Below are 25429 nucleotides of genomic sequence, written 5' to 3' on the forward strand. Positions count from 1 at the left end.
CCCTTATTTAGAATGCTTGAAGGAAACTCGAGGGGTGTTATCTGAAGTCAGAAAGTTTGTACCCATTAAACAAAATGGGAAGGGGTCATTTGCAAGAAAGGAATTTGTGCCGAAAAAGATGCTCGAGGAGTCTAAAACACAAGCAACATTCCAAACACAAAATAAAGTCGGCAAAAATCCTGTTGCATTGTACAAACTGAAACTAGAAAGAATTGAAAGTGAAGACGATCTGATCATGAACCATAACAACGTACTACGCCTCTTGCACTGTGTACCGCGCCTGAGAACCATACAATCGTTTGACAGTCAAACGGTGGAATTACCGCAAGAAGGCCTGAATGATCATGTGATTCTTCATCTGAAGTCAAAAATGATATTTAACATTATCCTAGAGGCAACGTCGGAGATGATGTCACTAGGGTTTGACATTTTGGAATTAACTGACAGAGACAATTATAACGAACATACTCAAGAGCACACAGAAGCTTGGTCAGCTTCGCCTGACAGGAAGAATTCTACCGAGGCTCAGATATCAGCGCCAACGCGACAGGCCCCGAAGTACCAGCCAAATCGGGACTTCGAAAGTAAATACGACTCAAAAAATGTGTCATACAATGCAAACGACTTGGGGGAGCAAATCCAAATAACATTTGCTAGTCATCAAGCCTCCAACATGAAAACCAGCACAAATGAAGTGAGAAACTCTGAGAAGGAACTAACCGAAAACTGGGGGTGGCTCGCCAAAGCCCTGAATAAGACAACTCAAAGTTAATGCCAATCGGAGCCCAAGACACCAACGATTAAGATCAGATCCTGGAATACCAGAGGATTTTCACATCTGTTTCAAGAGAGCTGGCTTTCTGAGCTGGATATGGTTTGTCTACAAGAGACGTGGATGGGCAACTGCCCTATCTCTGGAGACTATGAGATTGCATTTAATCCCGCCATTAAACAAACGCTGGGTAGACCCATGGCAGGCCTCTTAACCTTGGTGAAAGAAAGTTCTGGACACTACATTATCAAATCGGAGAATGTGTCCCACTATATTCAGGCAACCACAATTGCACAGAAGAACACAGGTGTCAGGAAAATGCATTTTCTAAATCTATACTGGAACCAAAAAACAACATGCGGCATTAGCTACATAGATGAAGTCACATCGGTCATAGACGAATGGCTAGAGGCGGATGCTGCTGCCAATATTGTGATTTGTGGAGACCTGAATATGAACTGTCTAGCACCAAATAAAGATATAAAAGTGAATAATCATAATAAAACACAACTTGCTAGTCAATGGATGTTAGAGATGGAACTAAGAAACCTGATGCAGATGAATGGAAACATTGCAGGCGACATCCCGGCCAAACCTACGTGGTCCAGAGGTAATCAGCGATCTACGCTTGACTATTTCTATGTCAGCGAGAAAGTACACCAAATGTCGATCTCACTCCAGGTGCATCACACGTCCCTTAGTGATCATGACTTAGTCATATTGTCACTTGCTACAACTAATGGACCCAAATGTCCAGCATGGAACTTTCCTCCATTGATCGAATCTAACAGAGTGAGATTGAGGTCAAAGAAGATGGAGGTCACACACATCATAACCTCGTATGTAGAAGAGCAAAAAGAAACCAAGTATATCCATCTCCTAGCCGATTTCAAAGAGAAACAACAGGGCTCTAAAGCCTGTGGTTTTGTCGCAAAACACAAATTTGATCTAGAGGTGAGAAAAAGGTAGAGAGAACTGAGAGCGCAAATAAGACATCTGCCAAAATTGGATCTTAACACCTACTTAAACGCAAAAAGAGTATGTAAACAAAAATATAAACATTGGCTACGAAACCACAAAGCAGTCATGTTGCAAAATGACTCAGAGCTAATAATGTAAAAGCTGCAAAACAAAAACTCTTCGGAATTCTGGAAGTTAATTAATAATGAAGGAGCACCGCAAATGGCCTTGCTGGCTAATGTTATAACTGAAGCTGAATGGGTAAAACATTTCTCGGAACTATATAGCAAAAGAAGAACTGTAAGAGAGAGCTCACCTTCCAATCTTGAAAGCTGGAATTTAAAATTTGAAAAAAGCGACATTGAAGAGGTACTAAAAAAAGCTAGCTCCTCTAGAGCCCCAGGCAAAGCTAGCTCCTCTAGAGCCCCAGGTCCCGACGGCTTAACAAACCACACTATTAAAGAAAATCCGGAGCTGTGGACAGAATTATGCTACGCTTTGTTTAACAGAATATCGGCCAATTGTAAAAGCCCGGAATCGTGGAAAAGCGCGATAATTATTCCAATCATTAAAAAAGGGAACCGCGCTGATCCAAAGGACTATCGACCCATTGCGCTACTAGATGTGTTGGGCAAAGTGTATGCAACCCTACTACAGCAACAACTAGTGAAATGGGCAGCCGAATCCAAACATCTCGACCCACGTCAGACTGGTTTTGTCAAGGGAGTTGGATGCGCCTTGAATCTATTATTGATACATTTACTCAAAATGGAATCCATAAGAGCTGGAACCAAGGTGTATCTAGCCCTGATTGACTTCTCCATGCCTTCAACAGGACTTCGAGACCTATTAAGGGGCAAAATGAAGACTTGGGAGTGCCCTGAAAATCTGATCGCAGCCATCCGTGAATTACACACTAGCACAAGTATTAAGATCCGACTGGATCAAAAGGGCACCCTTTCTGAAGCTATTAACACCTTTTGCGGAGTTAAGCAGGGTTGCCCATTGGCTGCAATAATATTCAATCTATTCCTATCAGATATTGGAGGAGCGATTGATAACGTCCGATCGTTCTCTCCGAAAAAACATGGCTCACCAATAAGTTGGATGTTGTATGCAAATGACCTGATATTACTGGATTCCACACCAATAGGTCTACAGCGTAAGATGGATGCCGTGGAACAGTATGTAAGAGATAACGGTTTACAGATTAACAAAAATAGTGTGAGGTGCTAACATTTCAAAATTTGAAGAACTCAAAGAAGAAGACATTTAAATGGCATCTGGGGAATGTAAGCCTAAGTAACATAACGAACAGAAGATACTTGGGCATGCAAATCAATGCCAATCTGAACGATAGCCCCTGGGAAGAGGTCGCCAAAACCAAATGTCGGCAATTTGCTTGCCAAGGAAGCGTCTTACACAAGAAGTATGGCAAATTTTCTATAAAACCGGTAAGGAACTTCTTCTGCCAAAAGGTAGTGCCTGCACTTATATACGGCACAGAAAACGCATTTGGATGCTCCTCAGATGTTTGGTCGACTCTAGAAAGCATCCTTTGGGTATGAGCCCTGCAATTACCGAAGGGAACCTCAACTGCTTGCATCAGATATGAACTATATCTAATATCAATCAATGCACAAGTTAGTTGGAACCTGCTGAGTCTATTCCGGAAGTTGACCATGAAAGAAGTAGCCCTGCAGTTTGAGTTACTTCATAATCCAAGCAAGGGAAACCCTGAGTGCCTTTTATCTCTCTGGAACAACGTTGTGAGGCAATTTTGGCCTTTTACAATATAGATCTTAAAACTCTTCACGACAATCCGAATGCAGCAAAAAGCAAGGTCTGGCAACTAGATTGGATTCTGACCGGGGATCTAAGGACATCTAATAAGCTAATGAAAGATGCCCCGCTTGAAGCCAGAAAGTTAAACAAGTTGCAGAACCATGTCGAAATGTATCCAGATAATGGTATTAGATCCTTGTATATACAGTTTCGACTTAATGTCTTCAAAACTAAAGAGTGGTTAAGAGAGTCACGTAAAACAGAAGACACCAATGCAGAGTGCAGATTCTGCAATCAGACGGAAGAAACATTAAAACATCTAACACTCTCCTGTAAAGGGCTACATGAGCAAAGATCACTGACATTGGGGCCACAGCTAATTAAATATCAAACGCCAAGTGCAGATGCATGGTGGCAAGCCTTGTTTGACAGTCGGGAGAAGCAGCTGAACTATGCTTTAATCCGTTTTTTGACACTGCTGGAAAAACTGTTGACGTAATAACTAAATGTAGAAAAATATGTGCAGACAGGGTACATAAGAAGGTGACAGCGGATGAATGCTAGAACAGGGTTTGTGGGCCATTGTGATGACTAGGGTAGGTCGCTGGATGGATACATGAAGAACCTATGAGGGGAAAAACGGACAATTGTAATGTTGTAATGTTGTACGTGTTTCTTTTTTTAAAGGCACATTTTTGCCAAAAAAAAAAAAAAAAAGATCTTCTCCAAGTCCAGGCCTAACCAGCCTGGAGGCAGCGTGGCCTTGTCTTCCCTGAATGGATCCCTACTTCTATCATTCCCATTCAACCCTATGCTTCCTTTGAATGTCTTGTCTGCAAGCTTTGCATCTCCCCTACCCTATTGATCACTCTTGCTACCACCTACAGGACCCCAGGGCTGGTGTCCCTCTTCCTATCGGAATAGGGCGACCTCACCTCTTGCCTCCTGACCTCGAAGATTCTGCTTGGACACTTTAATATTCATCTTGATTCCCCGATTTAGCCCTCCCCTTCTGCAAACTCTGTGACTCTTTCTCCCTCACCATTCTTCCCTCTGGTCTGACCCACTCAGCCTGGCACACTCTAGATGCGCTCATCTCAGCTGACCTTTCTCTCTCTAACCCTCTGAGTACACCTATCTCTTGGTCTGACCACTCTCTCCTCTCCTCCCACTTGGAGATCCTGGGCTCCTCGGCTAAGCATCTGCCTGTACTGGCAGCCTCATTCTCTGTCATCCAACATATGAAGCGAGTGTCAGTAGATGCCTTTGCAGCCTCCTTTATCCCTCACCTGACTCCTGCTCTCGACTCTCATTCTGGATGAGCCCTTGCTAAACATCACCTTTCCACCTCGAACACCCTTGGCATCCTTGCCCCTGCCATGAGGATCCGCATGAAGCCTGTCTCCAAAAGCAACAGTTGGTACGATTCGGACCTAGCCTTGCCAAAAATCAAGTTGTGGCATGGAAATGGTTGGCTTCTCGCACTTTCTCTGCCAAACTGGCCTGCCTCCTGCTCCAAAGGCATTGCAGACACTCCATCCGTTCCAAGAAGTGGGCCAATATCCAAGCCTGAATCTCGGGGGACACAAACAACAAAGATGAACATTTCAAAATCTATGAGGAAATTGCCAATTCTACCGTAGTCTCTACTTCTCTTCCTTCCCAGGCCCTCTGCATAGCCTTAGCCTCCCACTTCACAACCAAAACTCAGGGCATCCTGTCCTCACTATCCTCATCACTCCCTTCTCCACCTGCTCTCACGCCTCCATTGGCCCCTCTCTCTCCCTCCTCCTATTCTCCTGCTTCTTGCCCATTGCACCGGATGAGGTCACCAAGACTGTTTGCTCTATGAAAGTATCCTCCAAACAGTAGCTTCCCTGCTCCTCTAGAACTATTAAGGACAATATTGCCGCCCTCGCTCCCTCTTTGGAGTAGTTCTGCAACCACTCTTTTGCCTCTGGCTCCTTCCCACAACCTCTCAAGCACTCTCTTGTGCAACCCCTCTTAAAAAAAGCTGTCTCCGGACCCTTCCTACCCGGCTAACTACCGCCCTATTTCCGCTACGCCCTTATTGGGAAAACTATTGGAGAAGTTGGCCATCTTCCAACTTGCCCACCACACTGAAGCTGTTGGCTGTCTCCATGACCACCAGTCTGGCTTCAGAGCAGCCGGAGGAATGGAACATGCTCTCCTGAACACCTTTCCCGACTTGCTCTTTAATCTCGATTCATGCTCTCCTTCTGTTCTCAGCCTTCAACACTGTCAATCATGCCACCCTCTTCAATCGTCTCTGATACTCAGGGCATCACGGACCATGCACTGGCTTGGTTGATCTCTTTCATATCAAATCCACCTTCACAGGTTCCAGAGGGCTCTATCCTGTCGCCATGGCTTTTCAACATTTACCTTGCCCACTGGATCTCCACCTTAGCCCTCGCTTCCATTGTTATGCTGATGACACACAGCTTTCCTTTAAGCTGCCCTCCTCCACCTCCTATCCTTCCTCTCTCAATCCCGATTGTCTGACTGGTATTCAGTCATGGTGCGCTGCTAATGATCTCTGTCCTAATGCCAGTAAGACTGAGATGCTTCCCATTAGAACTCCGGCCCCTTTCTTCCCCCCTAATCTCTGGCCGTCCTCCTTTGCCCCCCCCCTCACCATCCTTCAGTCCTCTAGCTCCAATACTCTGCAGGTTATCGTTTCTCCAAGCAGAGAGTAAGAAGTACATTTCTTTCCTCAGCAGGAGCCTCTCTCTGGAATGGCATCCCTGTCCCTCTCAGACTTGGGCCGGATCTCCTTAAGTTTAAGCAACTCCTTAAGACTTTCCTCTTCTCCTCCTTCCTCCCTCTCTCCCTCCCGTGCTAATGCCCCACCATCCCCCAGCTGCCACGACTGGCTTCCTGTCCCTTCTGAGTTCTACTGGGGCTAGGCTTTCCCCTTTCCAGTCTTCCGCAGTACCCCATTTCCAGCACTTGCCATTGGGCTCCTTTCCCTGACTAGCCTACCTATTCAGGTCCACCCTTGTTCCTCACACTTTACCCTTAGCCCTGCCTCCCTTTGCACCTGCCCTCCATGGGCTCCCCTAGCACTCACCCGGCCTCATCCCTGCACTTTATTTACTGCACTTGCACGATCCGAATATCACAAGGCCTAGTACAACCGTTTCTTGTTGTTTTATCCTCTCGTTGCCTCTTCCCTTTTCGTCTTGTATCACCTTGAAACACTTTCTGCTGTATAAGTGTCATACAAATGTTCAATTAATAAAATAAATAAAATGTTATGGACTACATTGCATTCAGATGGATAAACAAAGTGGAATGGTTGAAATAATGCACTTAAGGCCTCATTACAGGGACGCCGGTATCCCGGCGGTATATGGCACTTGTCTGCCAATAATACCGGCAGATTACAAGTGTCAGTATTCATGGTAAATCCCCATTTCCACGGATGGGGGATTTTGCCACAGTTACTGACAACTGCATTACCGTACTGGTAATACAGGTATTCATTTGCCGGTTGGGTCATATTTACCGTCACGCCTATCAGAAAAGTTGTAGTTGGCCAGTGCGGTAAAAGTGCTGGTAAATGTTATTAGTGGCACTTTTACAGTGTACCGGCAACCTCTTACTGAGGGCCTTAGTGTAGTCTGTCCCTTTACTTCTCCACCATTTACATGTCAAACGTTGGCAATTGGTAATTGTGCCATCAATCAGCCAAAGCTAAAGCAGGCACACTTTTCGCCGATACCCTGCACCAAACGCTACGTGAGAGTTACACTTCCACAAAGCTTTCCAACCCAAAAAAGAAACTTACCAGGTCTCACGACACTATCATCTACCGAGGGCTGCTCCTTCTTGGATTTGCTTCCTTTTACCGTTAGCTCAGTTCTGAAAGACAGAAAAACAAACATTAAAGATGAATGCCAGAAAGGAAGCACAACATATGCCAGTGTTAGATAAGCCTGGGAATCGCCATGTTCCCAGTGCGTCAGAGAGCAGACATCTTCGTTCACCCTTCCCCGATTCACATGCTAGACGGGACTGCCACTGTCCGGATCACACTACTGTAACTGTGCGTCTGCTTGGGTCTGACCCAAAAACAGATCCAAAAACTACAATTCCTTCAAAAGCATTCAGCTGCTCCCATACTGGGAACAAACCTACACTTGCTGCCAATGAAAGGTGGGACAGAATTTAAAGGAAGGTTTCACTCACATGTTAAATTTTACCAATCATAATGACATCCACATCGCACCATGCCCTGCCCTGGCGGAAATAAATCAGAACTCACGCGCCCGTATTTGGCATCAGCTGCCGCATTCGGTATACCACGCCCCTTCTCATTACATTAGTGCACAACGTCCTCTGTATGCAATGCATTTACATGTCTCCATGGAAACGCGCAAGATGCCTCTGCATCAGAAACCCTTTATCCAGTGACAGTATTATTGTTGTGAATCTCTCAGTGTGTGTCCTATTTATTTCAGACAGACAAGAATCGTAGTTTGTGGCATACTCCTACTAACTGCACCTTCACCTACAGCAAAAAGTATGTTTATTTATGTCTTTCTGCTATTGCAAAGAGGTAGCCTCCATGGGCATCTAAATAATATATTCCTTGTGTAATCATTATCGATCACAATATGTCAATAGTGATGTCTTTTTGGCACCATGGGCCCACTCATGATTCCTAACTTTATTGTTGTAAAATATTATTGTTTATATGGTATGTCTGTCCATTTTATTTAGTAGGCATATTGTGAATTCCACTTTGATTTTTAATATAAAGCCTGAAGGCGTTGTTTGGTTATTTATCCACCAATTGCCATGGCCATGGTAATCCCTATGGCCATTCACACCCAATTTGTGTCCCTCCCCGCCCCAAACAGCTCCTCCTGGGCACTCTTTCAGCTCACTTTAATCAAGTCCTACCATCAAACGTTGCACTCAAAGTGCCTACAATTGTTTGTGTTTTTTCAAAGCAGTCTTCTGAGATTTAATGACTTAATTCAAGCTGTAAACATACTAGTAATGTAATACAAATGTCTAAACCAGGTCTGCTTTCAGCCACTTGATTTACTGGCACTATGCGTGTTGTTCACTGAAGTGCTGTTTGAAACAAGCATTGGCAAAGCCAAAAGTTTTGACTTGTTTATAAGTATTGGGTATTTTCCAGGCACTGCTATTAGATGCCCAGGCCCTCCCGCCATCTTGCCCCTTCTACTGCCAATGGCCAGTTAATACCACTACCACAGTGCCTGGCAAGTGCCTTTGCTATGCCTACAGAAAAGCCCAAACTGTTGCAATAACCAATGCTTGTTTGTCCTGTTTCAGAATTTATTTGAGGTTTCATTCCTGTTAAAACTTGTCTGGTATTCAGGGGTTCATGAATGAACCGGAATACATGGACAAAGAAATACAAGCAAGGCAAAGCCATGAAGAAATGGGGGAGATGAATGATACCGGGATGAAGAATGACCACATCCAGAACCGAGCAGAATGGAAGAAGTTTCAACTTAGTCTAGCTGCTATCATTGTGAAGTGATGCCAAGTCTGGAAGAAAATGCCTGTTGCAGCAAAAACCCCACCTGCATCGCCTACATCTCCAAAGATGATCCTCTGCCACGCGTAACTCAGCAAACTGACTTCAGCGCAATGTGACTTACACGTTCTGTTCTTAGAATGCTGATGGTGCTTATGGGACAAACTTCCTGCTACAGCTCGCCCACATATTCACAGCAACTAGTGAGTATCCTGTCTGTTGTCCATATCAATGGAATTGCAATTGGTTTGAAATGAGTGTACAATTCTGATGTCAAACAATCCGAAGAGTTCTCTTTATGTTGTATGTTACATTTATTTTATTTTTAGTTACCGCCAAACAATCATTGGTCTCATGTCACTTTTGTATGAAAAACTAAAAGAATCCCCCATAAATGTCTTGTCTGTCCAATGTATTCCCTTTTTCTACTTGATATTTGATATTTATATGATCTCATGTTTGAATTTCATATGGATTCTTTTACATATATTACACGGCCTGCGGTAGCGGCTGTGTAGTTATGGTTAAGTTGCTAAACTTATAGGAAGACCACTTTTTCGGTGGCTTATAACTTTGCTCCCCCCGGAGGAATCCTCACCAAACATTTCAAAATAAGTATATGGCCCAATCCGAATTTGTCCAGTTCAAGTTTGGTGAGGTTTTGTGCAGTGGGGGCAATCAAATCGTTGCTCGGCATGATGTCATCCCGCATATACCTCATCTGGCTCTGCAGGCTGCAAGTTACAGATGCAACCTCTTCAGGAGTTCCTGGATGCTTGCTGGGTGCAGTTGTCTGGAATCTGGATGATGAGTTCCGTCGGGCGATAAGGGGGTGGAGCGACCGCTCCAACATCGCCTGTGGCGCAGGGTTACAAAACCCTCCATTCCAGGAGACGGTCAGACGGACGCTTCCCTGAAATACTGGGGAGCCCACACCAGATGTCTTCATACCAGAGGCCTGTGGCTGCCAGAGGAGAAGGATCTCCATATCAACATGCTGGAGCAGTGGCAGTGTTCTGGGCCCTCAAGTCATTCCTTCGGTCTCTGAAGGGCAAGGCGGTGAGGATCTTCAAGGACACCACCACCACAGTGTTCTACATCAGGAAACAAGGGGGCACTCACTCACCGGCCCTCTTCAGGGAAGCGCAGGAACTGTGGCGCTGCGCCGTCAAACAAGAAATGTTCCTCGCCCCCCTTCAACCAGCGGGAGTCAAGAACACCCTTGCGGACTCCCTCAGCAGGGAGCGGCGCTGCTGCAATGAGTGGAAACTTTGGCAGGACCAAGTGGATCACATCTTTGCCAGGTGGTGCAGGCCCCAGATCGACCTATTTGTGACGATGGTGAACTCTAAATGGCAGAAGTTCGCCAGTGGATTCAATCAGTTGAGGAGTCTGGGGGACGCGTTCTCCTTCCCGTGGTAAGGGAGGTTTCTGTAGGCATTTCCTCCATTGCCTCTCCTGCTACACGTCATCAACACACTCAGACAGCGTCAGTACAGGATGATACTCAACGCCCCAGCATGGCCAAGGCAGATTGGTACCCAGACCTCCTCAGCCTATCAGCGTGGCTGCCGGTCAAGCTACCAGCAGTCTCAGATCTTCTCACAAGAGAAGGAGATACAATCCAGGAACGCTCAACCTGAGGGCTTGGTTCCTGCATCCCTAGAGTTGGGAGGATATGAGTTGCTGGTGGACTGCAGGGAGGTCCTCGCCAAGGTCAGAGCCTCATTGACTCTGAAGTGCTACGGTCACAAGTGGAAGCGCTTTGCTATGTGGTGACAGTTGCAGACGATTACTCCCTTGAGGGTCACGGCCCCGCAGATTCTTCTGTACTTGCTATCCTTGGCCAAGGCTGGACTGGCGCACGCCTCGATCAAAGTACATCTGGCAGCAAACTCCTGCTACACCAGGTATCCAGGAAGGTCTTCACTTTGGTCTCATCGGCTCATTAAGGAGTTCCTCAAAGGACTTTTCCATCTTTCCTGCCAGTGAAGGCGCCTGCCCCGGCGTTCAAACTCAACGTGGTTCTGAAGAGGCTCATGGGGGCCCCCTTCGAGCCTATGCATCAGACCCCTCTCAAATTCCTCTTGTGAAAAACGTCCCTCCTCGTGCCCATCACCTCCGCCAGCCATACCTGACCTTCCACGAATTGAGGGTGGTGCTGCGGACGCCCCCCACTTTTATTCCAAAGGTTCCATCGCAATTACACCTCAACAAACCTTTAATGTTACCTGTTTTTTCCCGAAACCTACGTCTCTGGCTGAGAGAGGCTTGCACTCGCTGGATGTTACTCGTGCCCTGAAGTTCTATGTGGCACACACAAAGAGTTTTCGAAAGACTTCACAGCTGTTCGTGAACTTTGGTCCTGTGAACCATGGGAAGGCTTTGCCCAAGGCTTCCAACTCAAGGTGGCTCTCCGGCTGCATCATGCACTTTCATCAGATGGCAAAACGGCCGGCCGTTTGAGAGCCCATTCAACCAGAGCGATCGATTGGACGACAGCATTCCTGGCTGGTGTGCCCCTGCTGGACATCTGCAGGGATGTTACATGGAGGTCCATGCACACCTTCACAAAGTTTTACTGCGACAGGGTTTCCAGGGAGGAGTACAGAGGCAGCCAAGCACTACTACGTAACCTGTTTGCTTGAGGCGAGTCTGTTCCAGGGGTAAAAGTGAATTGCTTCTGTGGAGCCTTGCCACCTCCCGTGGCTGTGTAATGTTGTACTGCTGTGTATTCGTTAGTCAGGAGCATGTGAATCCATGCCAGACCCCATGCTGGAGAAGCAACAAGTTACTTACCTCTAACTATTGTCCTCCAGCATGGGTCTGGCATGGATTCACATGCAAACCCTCCCTCCTTTCCCTCTGAGGCACTTCTGGGTCATACTGCCACTTTACATGCTTACCAACTCTGAAAATGGCTGCCAGAGGAGGGGCTTTTGGAGAGGGATGTCATTGGCTGGGGGCAGTATGACACAGAGGACAGTGATTGGTTTATGCGAGAAATACAGTTTTGTAAGTGAAACTGTTTTTCTTTTACCGAGGATTCCCAGCCTGATGACAGGGAATATTTATGAGCATGTGAATCCATGCCAGACCCATGCTGGAGAACAATAGTTACAGGTAAGTACTGTGTACCCTTTCCCAGGTTTAAAACCCCACCCAAACTCCTCACCACCAGATCTAACCCCTTACCTCCCCCATATATTTTTTTTTTAATTCAGTGTTTATTCGTCGTTTTGTATTCATTTAAAATTCATTCTTTATTTTCTATTCAGTAAAATCACTGGATACCACAGTTTTTCTGTACAGGTATGGTGTGCATCAGTTCCAGCTGGTATGAAATGCCCCAGCTTGTACATTTCTTTGCCCGCAGCCATTTGACAGATTCTGGTTGCTCCCCTATAGACCATTCTGGGCCTACCCTTTCCATCATGTTCCTGTTGGTACTATGTACTTTTGCGGCCGTGTTTCAGTTCACTTTTCCATCAAAGCATGCACCAACCATTTCTCATCCATAATTGGTTCCTTAGGGCTGCCATTTCACCAGGCACACACCGAGGTGTAGGTTACCGTGGACAAGGAAATGTTTAATTGAGAGACACACAGAGGAAGAGAGTTCAGAACAGAGAGAGTTATATAGAGAGAGAGAGGGATACAGAGAGTGGGATAAAGGATAGATACATGTATAGAGCAGTGAGAAATATAGATGAGATATAGAGAGACTCACAGAGAAAGTGGGACACAGAGCGAAAGAGGGAGTGAAGAGGGATGGGGAAGCCTACCCCCACCTGCCCCCCCACGGAATTCATGACACGGAAGAAGACCAGGAAACACCGCAATCACCCATTCTATTTCGGACAAATCCCCAAAGGCCCGATGGTTGACAATTATGTTGAGGATACCCTCTCAGACAGCCACACACCCACAACCAGCCCTACACACCAGGTGCGGTACACATTTACCCCACAGGGGACGAGGAGCCCCAGGCTATAACCAAAGACACCTCAATTGACAGTCTCAAATTAAAGCACCAGGAAGCCATGTTGCTGATGTCGTTAGAGACACCACGACATAGCAGCATTAGACATGAAGCACACGTGCCATCCGCACTGCGGGACATAAACACACACTCGAATATATGAAGAACACGAGTTTACAGTTCTATAGTTGGAGGACGGACACATATACATACGTTCATTGCTTTTATTATTTTTGCCATTAGCCAAACACAGCCATGCAAAAACTGCAAGAAGCAAGACATCCTGAGCAAAGCTTGCAGATGCTTACATGCAAATAACCCTATGAAACTGCAGGAGCACCTATGGGACCTGACACAACCTAGTGTGACTAACCTATGGAGACGGTACTATAGCATGAACATGATAGAAACCTGCATTATAATGATTTAGGGAAATTACAGCAGGCCGCAGGCCTCTCAGCAAGAGCCGAGCTGAGCTGAATTCAGGCTGGACAAAGAGCAAAACGTGTGAGACAGGACCCGCTGCCAAGGCCACAAGATACGGATGATATTCCATTCCCTGGATGACAAAAGCACAAGCTGCAGTTCATACGAATAATTCCTCATAATTCAGAGCTGCACAGCTCAAAATCATGCTCTCCGAACACGTGACCTGGCCGACGCAGATAATGGACAGCGACCAGCACTGGGAAAGGGAGCCGATCTCAGGCTACCAGACAGAGGACTGCAACAAAGAGGCTACAGTGTGAGACAAGTGTTGCAGCAAACATAGGAGCACTCTCGTAGACTAAGGTGGTACATACAAGTTATAATGCAGACAGATAGTCCCTATTACCTTGAAATGGTAAACCGAGAGCTGAGAATCTTTGCCGATCCCAGCCCTGGGGATGTCAGCTCTTGTCACCCACAGTTCAGTATCCTAGGAGTGGGTATCAACAGGCCAGAACCAATGGTAATACCCACACACTGCAACATTGTTATAGATAATGACTTGGGGATGGACCGGGCCAGCCACCTGACATGAGAGAGCCAGTAGAATTACACATATATGTGACCATATAGGTTATTAGGATCCTGATGGCCAATCCCACAAATGGATAGGTTTTTGGAGAGAGGCCCAAGTAGTGACAGAGCAGTGACGTAATTTTGTATCAAAACTGGCCTGCCAGCTAGGAGGAGTTGAGTTGCGCATGGATTCTTCCTATTCCTGTGCCGATCCCTGTTGGTTTTGTTTGTAATTAACCACAGTTTGAACTTGCCGTTGACTGAGTCCTCTGTTTATCCTCAGGAAGGAGTTGGGCCTTCCCGGAGTCCGCAAACTCCTAGTGGCCCCTGGCATACCTGGGAGTTTGTCCCAACAAGTGAGAGAGAGAGAGGGAGGGAGAGAGTGATGGAGGAGGATAGGAGAAAACCAGACCATACTGACAGAAAGTGTTCATGTACCAGAATGAGCTGACACAGAAAGACAGAGAATAGAGCCTGCAAGACCACACAGAGGAAGAGTTAGGAAGAGGGAGATAGGGAGAGACCCTATTGACACAGTTAAAAGGGAGAACCCGAATGCGCTGAGATAGGCACAGAGCGTACCAGACTGCACAGAGAGAGAGAGAGAGAGAGAGAATGACAGCATTCCTGACCATGTGACTCTTGCCCACAGAGAGAGAGAGAGACACACACATATAAGAATCACACACCTATGTACCAGCATTCCGCGGGACTCACTGCATCTCTCTCGCTCTGCCTTTAGCTACTATGTTGTTTACGTATACCCCAATGCAGCGTGCAGGACCACAAACTCTGTGACACCGGCATACTCACTACCATCGCTTCTTTGCTTTGTATGCTCCACAATACATCAGGTAAATGTACCTTATTGAACCTAAACTTATTCTGTAATACTGTAATGTTGTTATTCCTAGAATTCCAACTAATTGAAGTCACAATGACTGTTTGCACTATTACTAGCCCAAGAAGTGTACCTACCGATCATTTGTTACATCATTCAGCTGCTAGTTAGACTCGTACCCTCGTAGCCTCTACCAGCCCCTCAATCCCGCACACTTCGAAGTAGTTTGTATTACGTCTGCATTCTTAGTGACATGCGAGATAGATAAACATTGGGCAGAGAAAGGAGGGAGAGAGAGAGAGATAGAGAGAGAGAGAGAGAATGCACTACATCAGAATATGATGGTCTGGTCTAGGTGCAGCTAATTCTAGAAGTTGCTTTTGTGCAATTGTTTTGCTGGGCATGCTCCATACATAGCAACATACCTCATGTGAAGAAAATGCATTCCTGTGTTTCTTGTAGGAATTTGTTCTCCAGCCTTTTTTTACTACTGGAATATGCTGCCATTTTGCATTGCATGTGAACCTTATGAACCGGGTGCAGTTAAGGGCCTTCAATCCGTCACACAGGATCTGGTTAATGCTAAAGCTTTTTGATAGCACCATTAATCCTATCCTACTTTACAGGATTTGTGGGGTCCAAATCGTTTATGAAAAGAGTATGCAGAATGGGGAAAATCTCTCATTGAAATTCTGCAGCTCCCTATCTGCACATAGGTACTTTGTGTGCATATGTACTGCCCAAAGCACGGGTGCCAAGCCAAAGTATGGCGGTTCCCCAGTTGTGCAACAACCAAAAGCACATTTTGTAAACATTCTGGTTCCATATCAAGAGCCCTAATCCAAACTCCCACACTACTAAGCACTACAAGACCAAACAGCAAAATGCGGAACAATCCCTTGGTTGTTTCACCAGTGGTGCCCCATAGTTTGACAGCAAAGAAACCCAAAGACAGGCTGGAGAAACTGGCACAGGACTTACATAAGGCGCTAAAGAAGTAATGCACAATGTACTGGAGAGCAAAACTAGGACAGCACAACAAGCTAGAATGCTACTGGTCATTGGGGCAAAACGTACAAAATACCTAATGTTTTGTGAAAAAAAATTCAATCACAGGACAGCACTCACTAAATAGACAGACTAAGTGACTGCATCAGGAAATAGAGAATGGCCCGCACAGCTCAAACAAGAAGCACAGAGAGGACAGAATATGTCAGCAATGTGAATTAGTAGGAGACTTTCCACTGCACTCTATTGCATACTTATTTCCCCCACATTTTGCAAGATTAGTGAAGTCTGGTGGACAAGAAAATCTCTGCTTCATCCTTGGACAAATGCCAGAATTAACAAAGAGACCAAGACATATGTGTATGCATGCCACCAGAAAAGACAAATTGCATACATCAATTTGGAGTTTAGAAAAAGCTGAAAACAATAATGATTTCTACTGAACAGAATGTAACATGCATTTATCCCATGTATTTGCTTTGGCAATATTTGTCTAGCTTGACATGCAAATAAAGTACCTCGTATTGTAGAAAAATAAAGTCCAAACCTATCCAGGAGCCTCCCACTTCGATCCTTGAAAGCGTCAGTCATTCTATATTTACCCATAGATTAGATAAATAACTCAAATGTGATTTCAGTACATTTAAATGTAATTTGTGTGGATATTATGAAACTACGAGGTAGATTTTAATGCTGAGGTCCAGACACAGAGACCCCGGGACCATAAAATGACGCTGGGCTGTTATGGCGGTCCATTTCCAGACCTAAGAGACAGTTGCTGATGGGACTGCAGCAGGAGATAAGATAATCACAAGTGAGACACAGAAGACCCTACATTTAGAATACAGATTTGCAACCACTAATGGAGGGGGGTGTCTGTGGGGCGGGGGCGAGGGGACAGGGAGTTTCACTTCAAATATAATTTTCAAAATGGATGGATAAAAGTCAAGAGGGACCTAGACTGTTGTATGCCCTTTCGATTTGGGTTTTATGAGGAAAAAGGTTTACTGGCCAACTCTTGACACTAGTTCACAGCAGAATGGAAACTACACAACAATTGAGTTAAGAGATACTGCGATCCAGTTAAATCAAGGCTCAGGAGAGCAGGACCAGCAAAAGCAAAATTAGAGAAGTCAAATGAGTGTAGGACAGAGTCAGCTACATGTTGCAGGAAAGGGAATGATTCAACCTCATCCCTTCCGGCCTTCCGAAGTGACCAGCCCGCTGTCAGAAAATCTCTCAATTCTCCTTTGTCTTGGCTGCCTGTGAGACCCCATGGATGTTTTAGCTGGTAGAATCTTCTTAGGAACCCCTGTGATTTATCAATGTGGGGAGACAGTTGGGGAGTACATATAATTGTAGAGTACAGAAAGGAGTGGCCATCTGTCTATCTAGATGTGTCCGTTTCTGTGCCTCTTGGAAACCTAACGGTACTCCCCGGCTCCTAAATTCCACTTCAGCTTCCCCGAGAGTATTGATGCATGTGTCCCTTCAAGGCCTTGTTGTGTTCAGTTATTGATCAGCCTCTTGCACTACTTCTGTAAGGCAGTCCATAATGTGCAATGCATATTTTTACTTCTATAGTACAAACACCTCAAAGCAAAAGGTTCTCCCTTTATCGAGCTCTTAAAGATAAAGGGCTGAATTGACCCATCCAGGTGTGAATTTGTGACCTGGCAAAGGCACATTTAGCTCTGTTTGCACAACACTAGCTGGAAAAAAGAGGGGGGACTCCGATAGCTCACTGTTTATTCTCTCGGACTTCCGGATGCCCCACTCTACAATTTTGGACAATCTATCTACCCAATGCAAGGCGATGTATTCCTGTATCATAATTGGAACAAACTGTATGGAGCTCATGTTGCTCTAGTTTGTAATTTGATATCGGGCCCTGGTACATTTGCACTAGGGCATAGCCAGGTCCCGGCCACAAATTGTTGGTCGCTTGCATGGTGGAGTGCAAATGTGTAGGGCAAAAGGCAGCTTAAATGTTTTTGCCCTGCACTTTTGCACTCTGCCATGCAAAGTGAGCAAACGCTGCTTATCATGTGTGCATGGTAAGCAGCATTCACAGTTAAAATGAAATGCTGACTGACATGCTTGCATGTCAGACAGCATTTAATTATAATTGTAAACGCTGCTTACCATGCACACATGATAAGCAGCGTTTGAAAAGGTTGTATTATTTCAGCCAATAAAAGCAGCTGCTGCATTTTATTGTACGGTGTAACTTCTATCAACGAAAGCAACTTGATAGCAGTGATGCTGGTACCTCTGAATAAAAGTACAAACCAGGTTTCTCTGTTTATCAGCTGTTTATTTAGCATACATTTGCATTGTATTAAGTACTAGGTTTGTGTCTCAAAGATAGCTGCATAGCGCAGACCTCTGAGCCTGACCTGCCTACTCTGTGGTTTTAGCCTGGAGATTCTGGGTTTTAACACTCTGATCCAGGTCTCTGTGGGAGAGCATGGAGTATCTGGGATTTTAACCAGTCCCAGCAACTCCACCCACACCTCCATGAGATTGGGTACAAGTAGACTGCTAGAGGGAAATCACATGGAGGTGTGGGCAGATTTGCTTGAAAATCCTAAATCCGGACACATCTGGCTTCACAGATAGTGTTCAAAGTTTTTTTTAAGCATCTCGGAGGGGAAGGTGGGTGGAGCCTTCGCCGAATGTATGCAGAGACTTTGGTGGATATGGGCAGGGCCTCAGTGTCGGTATGTCTCTGGACCTTTTGTTATTAAAGCGTAGGCATGTCTGTACTGAGCGGAGCTTGAAAAAAAGCAGGCCCATACACGTTGCCTGCTTGCTCTCCTCAGTCCCCTGCTCGCATGCGTGCACCTTCTTTCACTTTCTGATCTCATTCAAGTTCACTCAGGAACATGGGCTCGCGAAAGATCATCCTATCATATTGATATTTGTTACTTTTCCGATACCATCACAAATCCCTCCAAATGTCCCTCTTGCAGCAAACATCACTGCACTTCTAGTTCTTGTTACACTGTGATGGTATTGGTCAGAGAAGCAGGAGGCACAACCCTCAATAAAGTACCTAACATTTGAGATTACTGCAGGGAAGATCTGGTTGATAGAGAAAAGAACAGTCTGGGATCTTGATAGGACTAGTTGGGATGTGTGAGGAATCCTACAGATCCATCACTAAACCTCTGCCTAAAGTCTCTTCCCAGGTGACCAGGGAAAGGCAGACACTTCCTGATCCTGACCTTGGAGGTGGTGTTCTGTGGGAGGATCACCTGGGAGGAGACAGGGCCCAGGGAAGTGAGAGGAATCCATGGGGTGAGGTGCAGTAATAGTCTTCTTCTAGGGAAGACATATCACAAATGCCAAAATATATTATGGATTATTGTCATAATGATTTGTTTGTTACACAAATTGAACACCCTACTGTGTGCAAAAATAATCCACAACCCTTTGGCATAAAAAAATAACATCCCTTGTCAAATCAGAGGAGCGCATACAACTAAAGTCTCCAATAACTTCCAAGGGTATAGTGAAAGAAAGCATGCAAATAACAACAGTCTGTACTTTAAGTAGAGTTGAGTAGAGCAGTGTGAGTAGAAGGAGCAGTGCAGACCGTGTATGTAGCCGAGGTCAGGACTGGAGAAGAAAGACACGCAGACCGTTAGAAAGCCAAAAATTGTGGCTGGACCTGGGAGCGTCTGTGTTGCCAGATTTCACAGGTGCACAGGTCGTGCAGTGGGAACCGTGTCTAGTGAATGTTGTCCCTTTGAAGGCTCATTTTGCAGAGGCTGCGCAGCGAAAAGTGGAAGTCGCAAAGGAAGTTTTCTCTCTGGAGAGGTCCCTGGTGGCTGGCGTGCACCAGGAGCTGTCAGGAGCCAGGAAGGCTCCAGCAACAACTGGCGTGGGTGAAGTTGGAACAAGAGAGTGTGTTCACCAGGTCGCTGCGAGCCACAGTAGCGGAAATACCCGCAAACACGGAGAGGACCGGAGACATGCAACCTACCCGGTGAGATCACAGTTTGAAAGTTACTCTGGGATGCTCCGATAACGCTTGCATGGTGAAGGCAGACAGTTTAACTCACGTATGAGTGAAAGAAGTGTTAACAATGTTTTTGAATAACAAACTATTAAAAAACCAGCAAAAGTGGCATATTAAGAAACCAAATGGCTGTAAAATTGGGCATGTGAATTTATTAGCAAGCCCAAGAGAGTCCAAAACCTTAGCAATACAAGTCCAACAGATATTGCTAAAGTTGAAAGGGAAGTAATTGAAGACCCCAGGGTTGTGAAGTCTGCAATTCATGTTTGCTGAACTATATAAAAATAGCTAATATAAAAACACATTGCCAAAGCCATGAACAAAGCAGAACAAATCTGTATCCTTAACTTAGGCCTGAACGACCCCAATGACTCTCACACCAAAGCTCTTAATAAAGCCCTTTCCACCCTAGGGTTCTCTCAAGCCATTTCCAGTCCCACACATACCAAAGACCACACCCTAGACTGGGTAGCCCACCACAACTGCTCCCTCAAACTCCCAATGATCACCCCCCTAGCCTAGTCTGATCACCACTCTATCCTATTCAACATCATCACCTCCAAAGGACCACAACAACCCATCATCCCGCTCCTGGCGGCTCTTTCCCGCAGCTCCAAGCTGCTCACACACGACAACCTTTCCCAGCACCTTAGGGTGCCCGCTCGGCTACCCCTCTTCTCTAACGACCCTCATTGTTTCGCCAACGACTTCAAGACGGTCGTCACCCAGGCCGTTGACCTAGTGGCACCCCTCACCCTCAAAAAAGCCCAAATTATCAAGCACTCTGATGCCTGGTTCACCCAGGATCTCCTACAGATGCGTGGAACAAAAAGGGCTGCACTCACCACCTGGATTAATAACCCCACAGAGGCTAACAAAATAAGTTTCAAATCCATCTCCAAACAATACAAAATCGCTATCACCAATGCCAAAGCTTCCTTCTTCAATACAAGGATAGCCAATGCTAAATCTGGAACTAGGGAAATCTTTGCCATATTCAGAGAGCCTGAGACCCCCTCCTCCACTCCTTCACCGCTCTTGAAGGACGAAACTTGGTGCAACTCCATCCAGTTCACCATGCTAAATAAATTAGAAACCCTGCAGGCCAAAATCCTTGCCCACCAACCGGATCTCACCAAACTGGTTGCCAATAATCAAGGTAGCCCAGCGCCAGCAACCAGCTCCTGTCAATCGCCCCTGTTTGACTTTCAAGACATGAGTGAAACAGAGGTCATCACACTCCTCCATTGCATCAAACCCTCCAATTGCAAAGGCGATGCTTGCCGAGGACAAGTCATCAAGGACTGTGATCCCTCCCTAGCCCCCATCATCACAGAATTTATCAACGCCTCCTTTCGATCTGGGTACGTCCCTTTGGGACTAAAGGAAGCGTGGGTTCGTCCGCTCCTTAAAAAGCCCCCCCTTAACCCCTCATCCCAGGCAACTATAGGCCCATCACTACCGTCCCCTTCCTACTAAAAATTCTGGATAAAGCAGCCTACCTGCAAATACAGAAATTCCTAGAGGACAACCCTCATCTAGGGCTTAGACAATCAGGATTCAGGCAAACCTGCGCTCCTTCTGAACCTGGATTTGTCTACGTCCTTTGATCTGGTGGACCACAAAACTCTCGCCATCAGTCTTTTCCGACTCTTCCTGTGCTAACCCCAGCATTATCAAATGTGGTGTTCCACAAGGCTCATGCATTGCCCCCACCCTCTTCACCCTCTTCACGAGGCCACTGTTTAAAATTTTGGGCTCGCTGGGTATCTCATATACAAACTATGCGGATGACACCCAGGTACTTATCTCCCTTCCGGGGGACAACCTGTCCGACCAGAACACACTCGACTCCATCTATACATCAATCCAATCCTGGATGGCAGAAAACTGGCTATGTCTCAACAGCAAGCAAACCAAGCTTCTGTTGGTTGGCTCCCCCTCCACCTTGAGCAAGTTGGACAACCAATACTCCTCCTTCACCATTGACAGCATCACCATCGCCATTTCACCATCGATTAAAACCTTAGGCGTCTACCTGGAACCTGACCTGACCATGAACAGGCAGTTTAACGACATAGCCTCCACCTCAGCCTACCACTCCAAACTCATCAACTCAGTAAGACCATTCCTGTCCCAACAAAACTGCCTAACCATTGCCAGGGCTATAATCGGCTCCAGGCTGGATTACTGCAATGCTTTGCTCGTAGGCACATCAGTCAAGAATGTTGCCAAGCTTCAAATTGTACAAAACAACGCGTTCAGAGCCGCCACCGGTCTCTCGCGTAGAGAACACATCTCAGAACACAGAAGACAGGTCCACTGGCTTCCAGTTAAGGAAAGGATCATCGTCAAGGCTCTTGCCCTTTCACATAATGTCTCCACAGCCAGGCTCCCCCCTAACTTGCGCAAAGGATCACCAAACCCACCACCCTTAGACCATCCAGAACTCCTTACTCCAACCTGCTATCCGTACCCAGAACACGAAAAGCTCATGCAGGCGGCTCCAGTTTCCCTACGGTGGCCTCCACACTCTGGAACTCCCTACCCCTTCACATCAGACTAATTGAATCACACTCCGCCTTTCGCAAGGCCATCAAAACAAGCCTCTTTATCTGATTACAATCATGTATATGTATTCTCTGCTTCTATGTAACCATTGTATATGTACCTCTGCAACTATGTAACCAATGATCCTGCACTGTAATAAGTCTTTCTCACTGGGCGGCTTCTTTGTAACCCTTAATCAAGCCTTCTTAAGCTCTGACACAGTGCCTCGATGCCTGCGGGCTGCAGTGCACTCTACAAATCCAAATAAATAAAAATAAAAAAATATATATATATATATTTGGTTACTGGTGCAGTGGGGAAACAAAACTGGAAAAGAAGCTGCCCTTATGAAGAAGGTTATTCAGAGTGAGAGAAGCATAATTTGCAGAGGAATCTTAAAGAGCACAAAGGTGAATAATCTTGTTTCCCTGAGAGGTTGATAAAAGTTTAATGCTGCTAACCATAGAACATTGTGAAGTTGTTGCAAAGTTATTCAAGCTAAAGGTTACCACCAAATCACATTCTATTTTTGAAGAACAGTTCGGGCAGGGGAGTATGCCCGGATGGCTAACCTTTGAAGTAATAGGCTTGGCACAAGAATAGACCAGGTAGTAGTTGACAAAGTGCTGAACTGTGGTCCTGATACACAATGTTATATCATTTATTGTGCAGAACAAAGAATTGTGTAATCCTGCTGTGGAGAAGAACAAGTTACTTACCCCTGGTAATGTTCTTTTGACTGGGTGTTCCTCCCACGTAGTCGACATCTTTTGATGTCTCCAATATCCAGCTTCGGCTTCTTCGGAAAATACATTTCGGCAGAGGGTGCTGTGCATCGACGCGGTCAACTCAATGTCCCTCAAGGGCTTCTGTCTCAAGCATGATGTAATCGAAGTTATCTATAGCATGCACAGCGCCCGTTGGCTTCAGTTCTATTTTTTTGTGTCATTCTTACAGTAGAACTACCCGCAATAAAGCAGATTAGACCATACTAGACTCTGAAGGAGCGTAAGCTGCAATAATATGGAAATTCTACTGTGGGATAGGCTCGGAGGGGTGATGAGGAATACGTGGGAGGAACATCCAGTTGAAAGAACTTTACCAGGGGTAAGTAACGTGTTCTTCGAATGGATTGTGTTCTCCCACGTATTCCTCCTCTTTGGATGGACTCCCAAAGCAGTGTTGGTTTTGCAGGCAGGAGTAAGAATTTTTGCATCAAGGGTTGTTGTGAACCAAATGAAGGACTGCTTTCCCAAAGCTTCGATCCTGAATTAAGGTGGAATCAAGGCAGTAATGCTCTGTAAAAGTGTGAATTGTAGACCAAGTGGCTGCCTCACAAATGTTTTTTTATAGGAACACCTCTTTGCAGAGCAGAAGAAGTAGCCATGCCACTAGTAGAATGGGCTTTCAAGCCTTCTGGGGGATCTTTCCCAGCCAGCCTATAGCATTCAGTAATAGCTAAAATAATCCAGCTGGCCAAGGTCTGTTTGGTTACAGCCTGTCCCAGCCTATTACCAGTGTATCCCATAAACAGTTGGTCATCCAGACAAAACTTTGACATCCTTGAAATGTAGAAACTCAACGCCCTCCATGGGTCAAGTCTGTGTAGCCTCTCCTCTTCCTTGCCAGGGTGAGGTGGAGGGCAAAAAGTAGGTAATACTATCTTTTGTCCAAAATGGAAATCTGATGTGACCTTGGGTAGGAATGAAGGTTTGACCCTAAGGACGACCTTGTCCTTATGAAAGATCGTAAAAGGTGATTTAGAAGATAGTGCTTGCAACTCACTCACCCCACGGGCTGATGTTAGCGCTACTAACATGATGGTCTTGAATGTTAGTAGTCTTAAGGGACATGAATGAAGCGGTTCAAATGGTGCACACATGGGAAACTTTAAAACAAGATTATGGTCCCAAACCGGAACCTAAAAAAAAGATGGAGGGAACACATTAGTGAGTCCCTTTAGAAATTGTGTCACCAAAGGTATTTTAAAATATGTTTCCTCAGATGAGCACTTTAAGATGGAAAGCGCTGCCAAATAACCTTTTATAGTCCCAACCTGGAGCCCCAGATTGGCAAAGTACAGCAGAAAAGATAACACCTCTGGTGTTGTGCATAGAAAAGGGTCCACATTCTTATCCCTGCACCAGCTGCAGAATTTATTCCAACGGCAGTGGTACAGAGACTTTGTTTCTGGCCTTCTGGCCAAAAGCAAGATCTCCATTACATCATACGGGAAGTCCCAATACTTATACCTCAGCCTCTCAGAAACCATGCATGAAGGCTGAGTGCTTTGACCTCTGGATGGAAAGCCTGACCCTGCTCTCGCGAGAGAAGGTCCTCTCTTGTGGAAGACGTATTGAAGGACAGATGGACATGTCCAGCAGGTCCAGGTAACACGTCCTCCTGGCCCTAATCTGGGGCAATTAGGATCATGGATTTCCCAAACTTTCACGACCTCCTGATCACAGGAGGAATGACAGGGACTGAAAGAAATGCGTACAGAAGTGGAAACTCCCAGTCCACTACAAACACGCCCACTAGAGATCCTCTTGGGGGAAATTCCCTGGAGCAGTATGGTTCGCACTTCCTGTTGACACTGGTCGCAAAAAGATCCACCTGAGGGGTTTCCCAAAGAGCAAATATCTCTTGACGGACTTCCTGAGCTCGCTCCCACTCGTGGGAGACTGTGCTCTGCCTGCTCAGAGTATCCACTGACGTGTTCTTCTCTGCGGCTAGATGAACTGCCGATAGAGAGATTCCTTCTTGTATTGCCCAGGATGAGAGCTGCATTGACTCTCTGCACAGTGGTAGTGACCCTACACCTCCTTTCCTGTTGAGGTAGTACATGGACAACTGTGTTGTCCATCATTAGCGGGACATTCCTTCCCCGTACAGAGGGGAGAAAAGCCTTCTGCGCAAGTCTGATTGCTCTCAGCTCCAAAAGATGTGTAGTTTGG

At 45.8% G+C, this 25429-nt stretch overlaps 1 protein-coding gene across 5 annotated transcripts in view; it reads right to left on the reverse strand.

Annotated features, from left to right (window-relative positions):
• The window catches only part of MORN1 (MORN repeat containing 1), a 2351913-nt gene that overhangs the window by 245273 nt on the left and 2081211 nt on the right, over positions 1-25429 (reverse strand). For all 5 annotated transcript variants that reach the window (XM_069610184.1, XM_069610185.1, XM_069610187.1 and 2 more), the window contains one exon: positions 7332-7405. In XM_069610184.1, the coding sequence (XP_069466285.1) occupies positions 7332-7405 (74 nt within the window). The remainder of the gene's footprint in view (positions 1-7331; positions 7406-25429) is intronic.

The sequence above is a fragment of the Ambystoma mexicanum genome, chromosome 8 (genome assembly GCF_040938575.1).
Source record: "Ambystoma mexicanum isolate Mex_15411 chromosome 8, UKY_AmexF1_1, whole genome shotgun sequence".
Classification (NCBI taxonomy): domain Eukaryota; kingdom Metazoa; phylum Chordata; class Amphibia; order Caudata; family Ambystomatidae; genus Ambystoma; species Ambystoma mexicanum.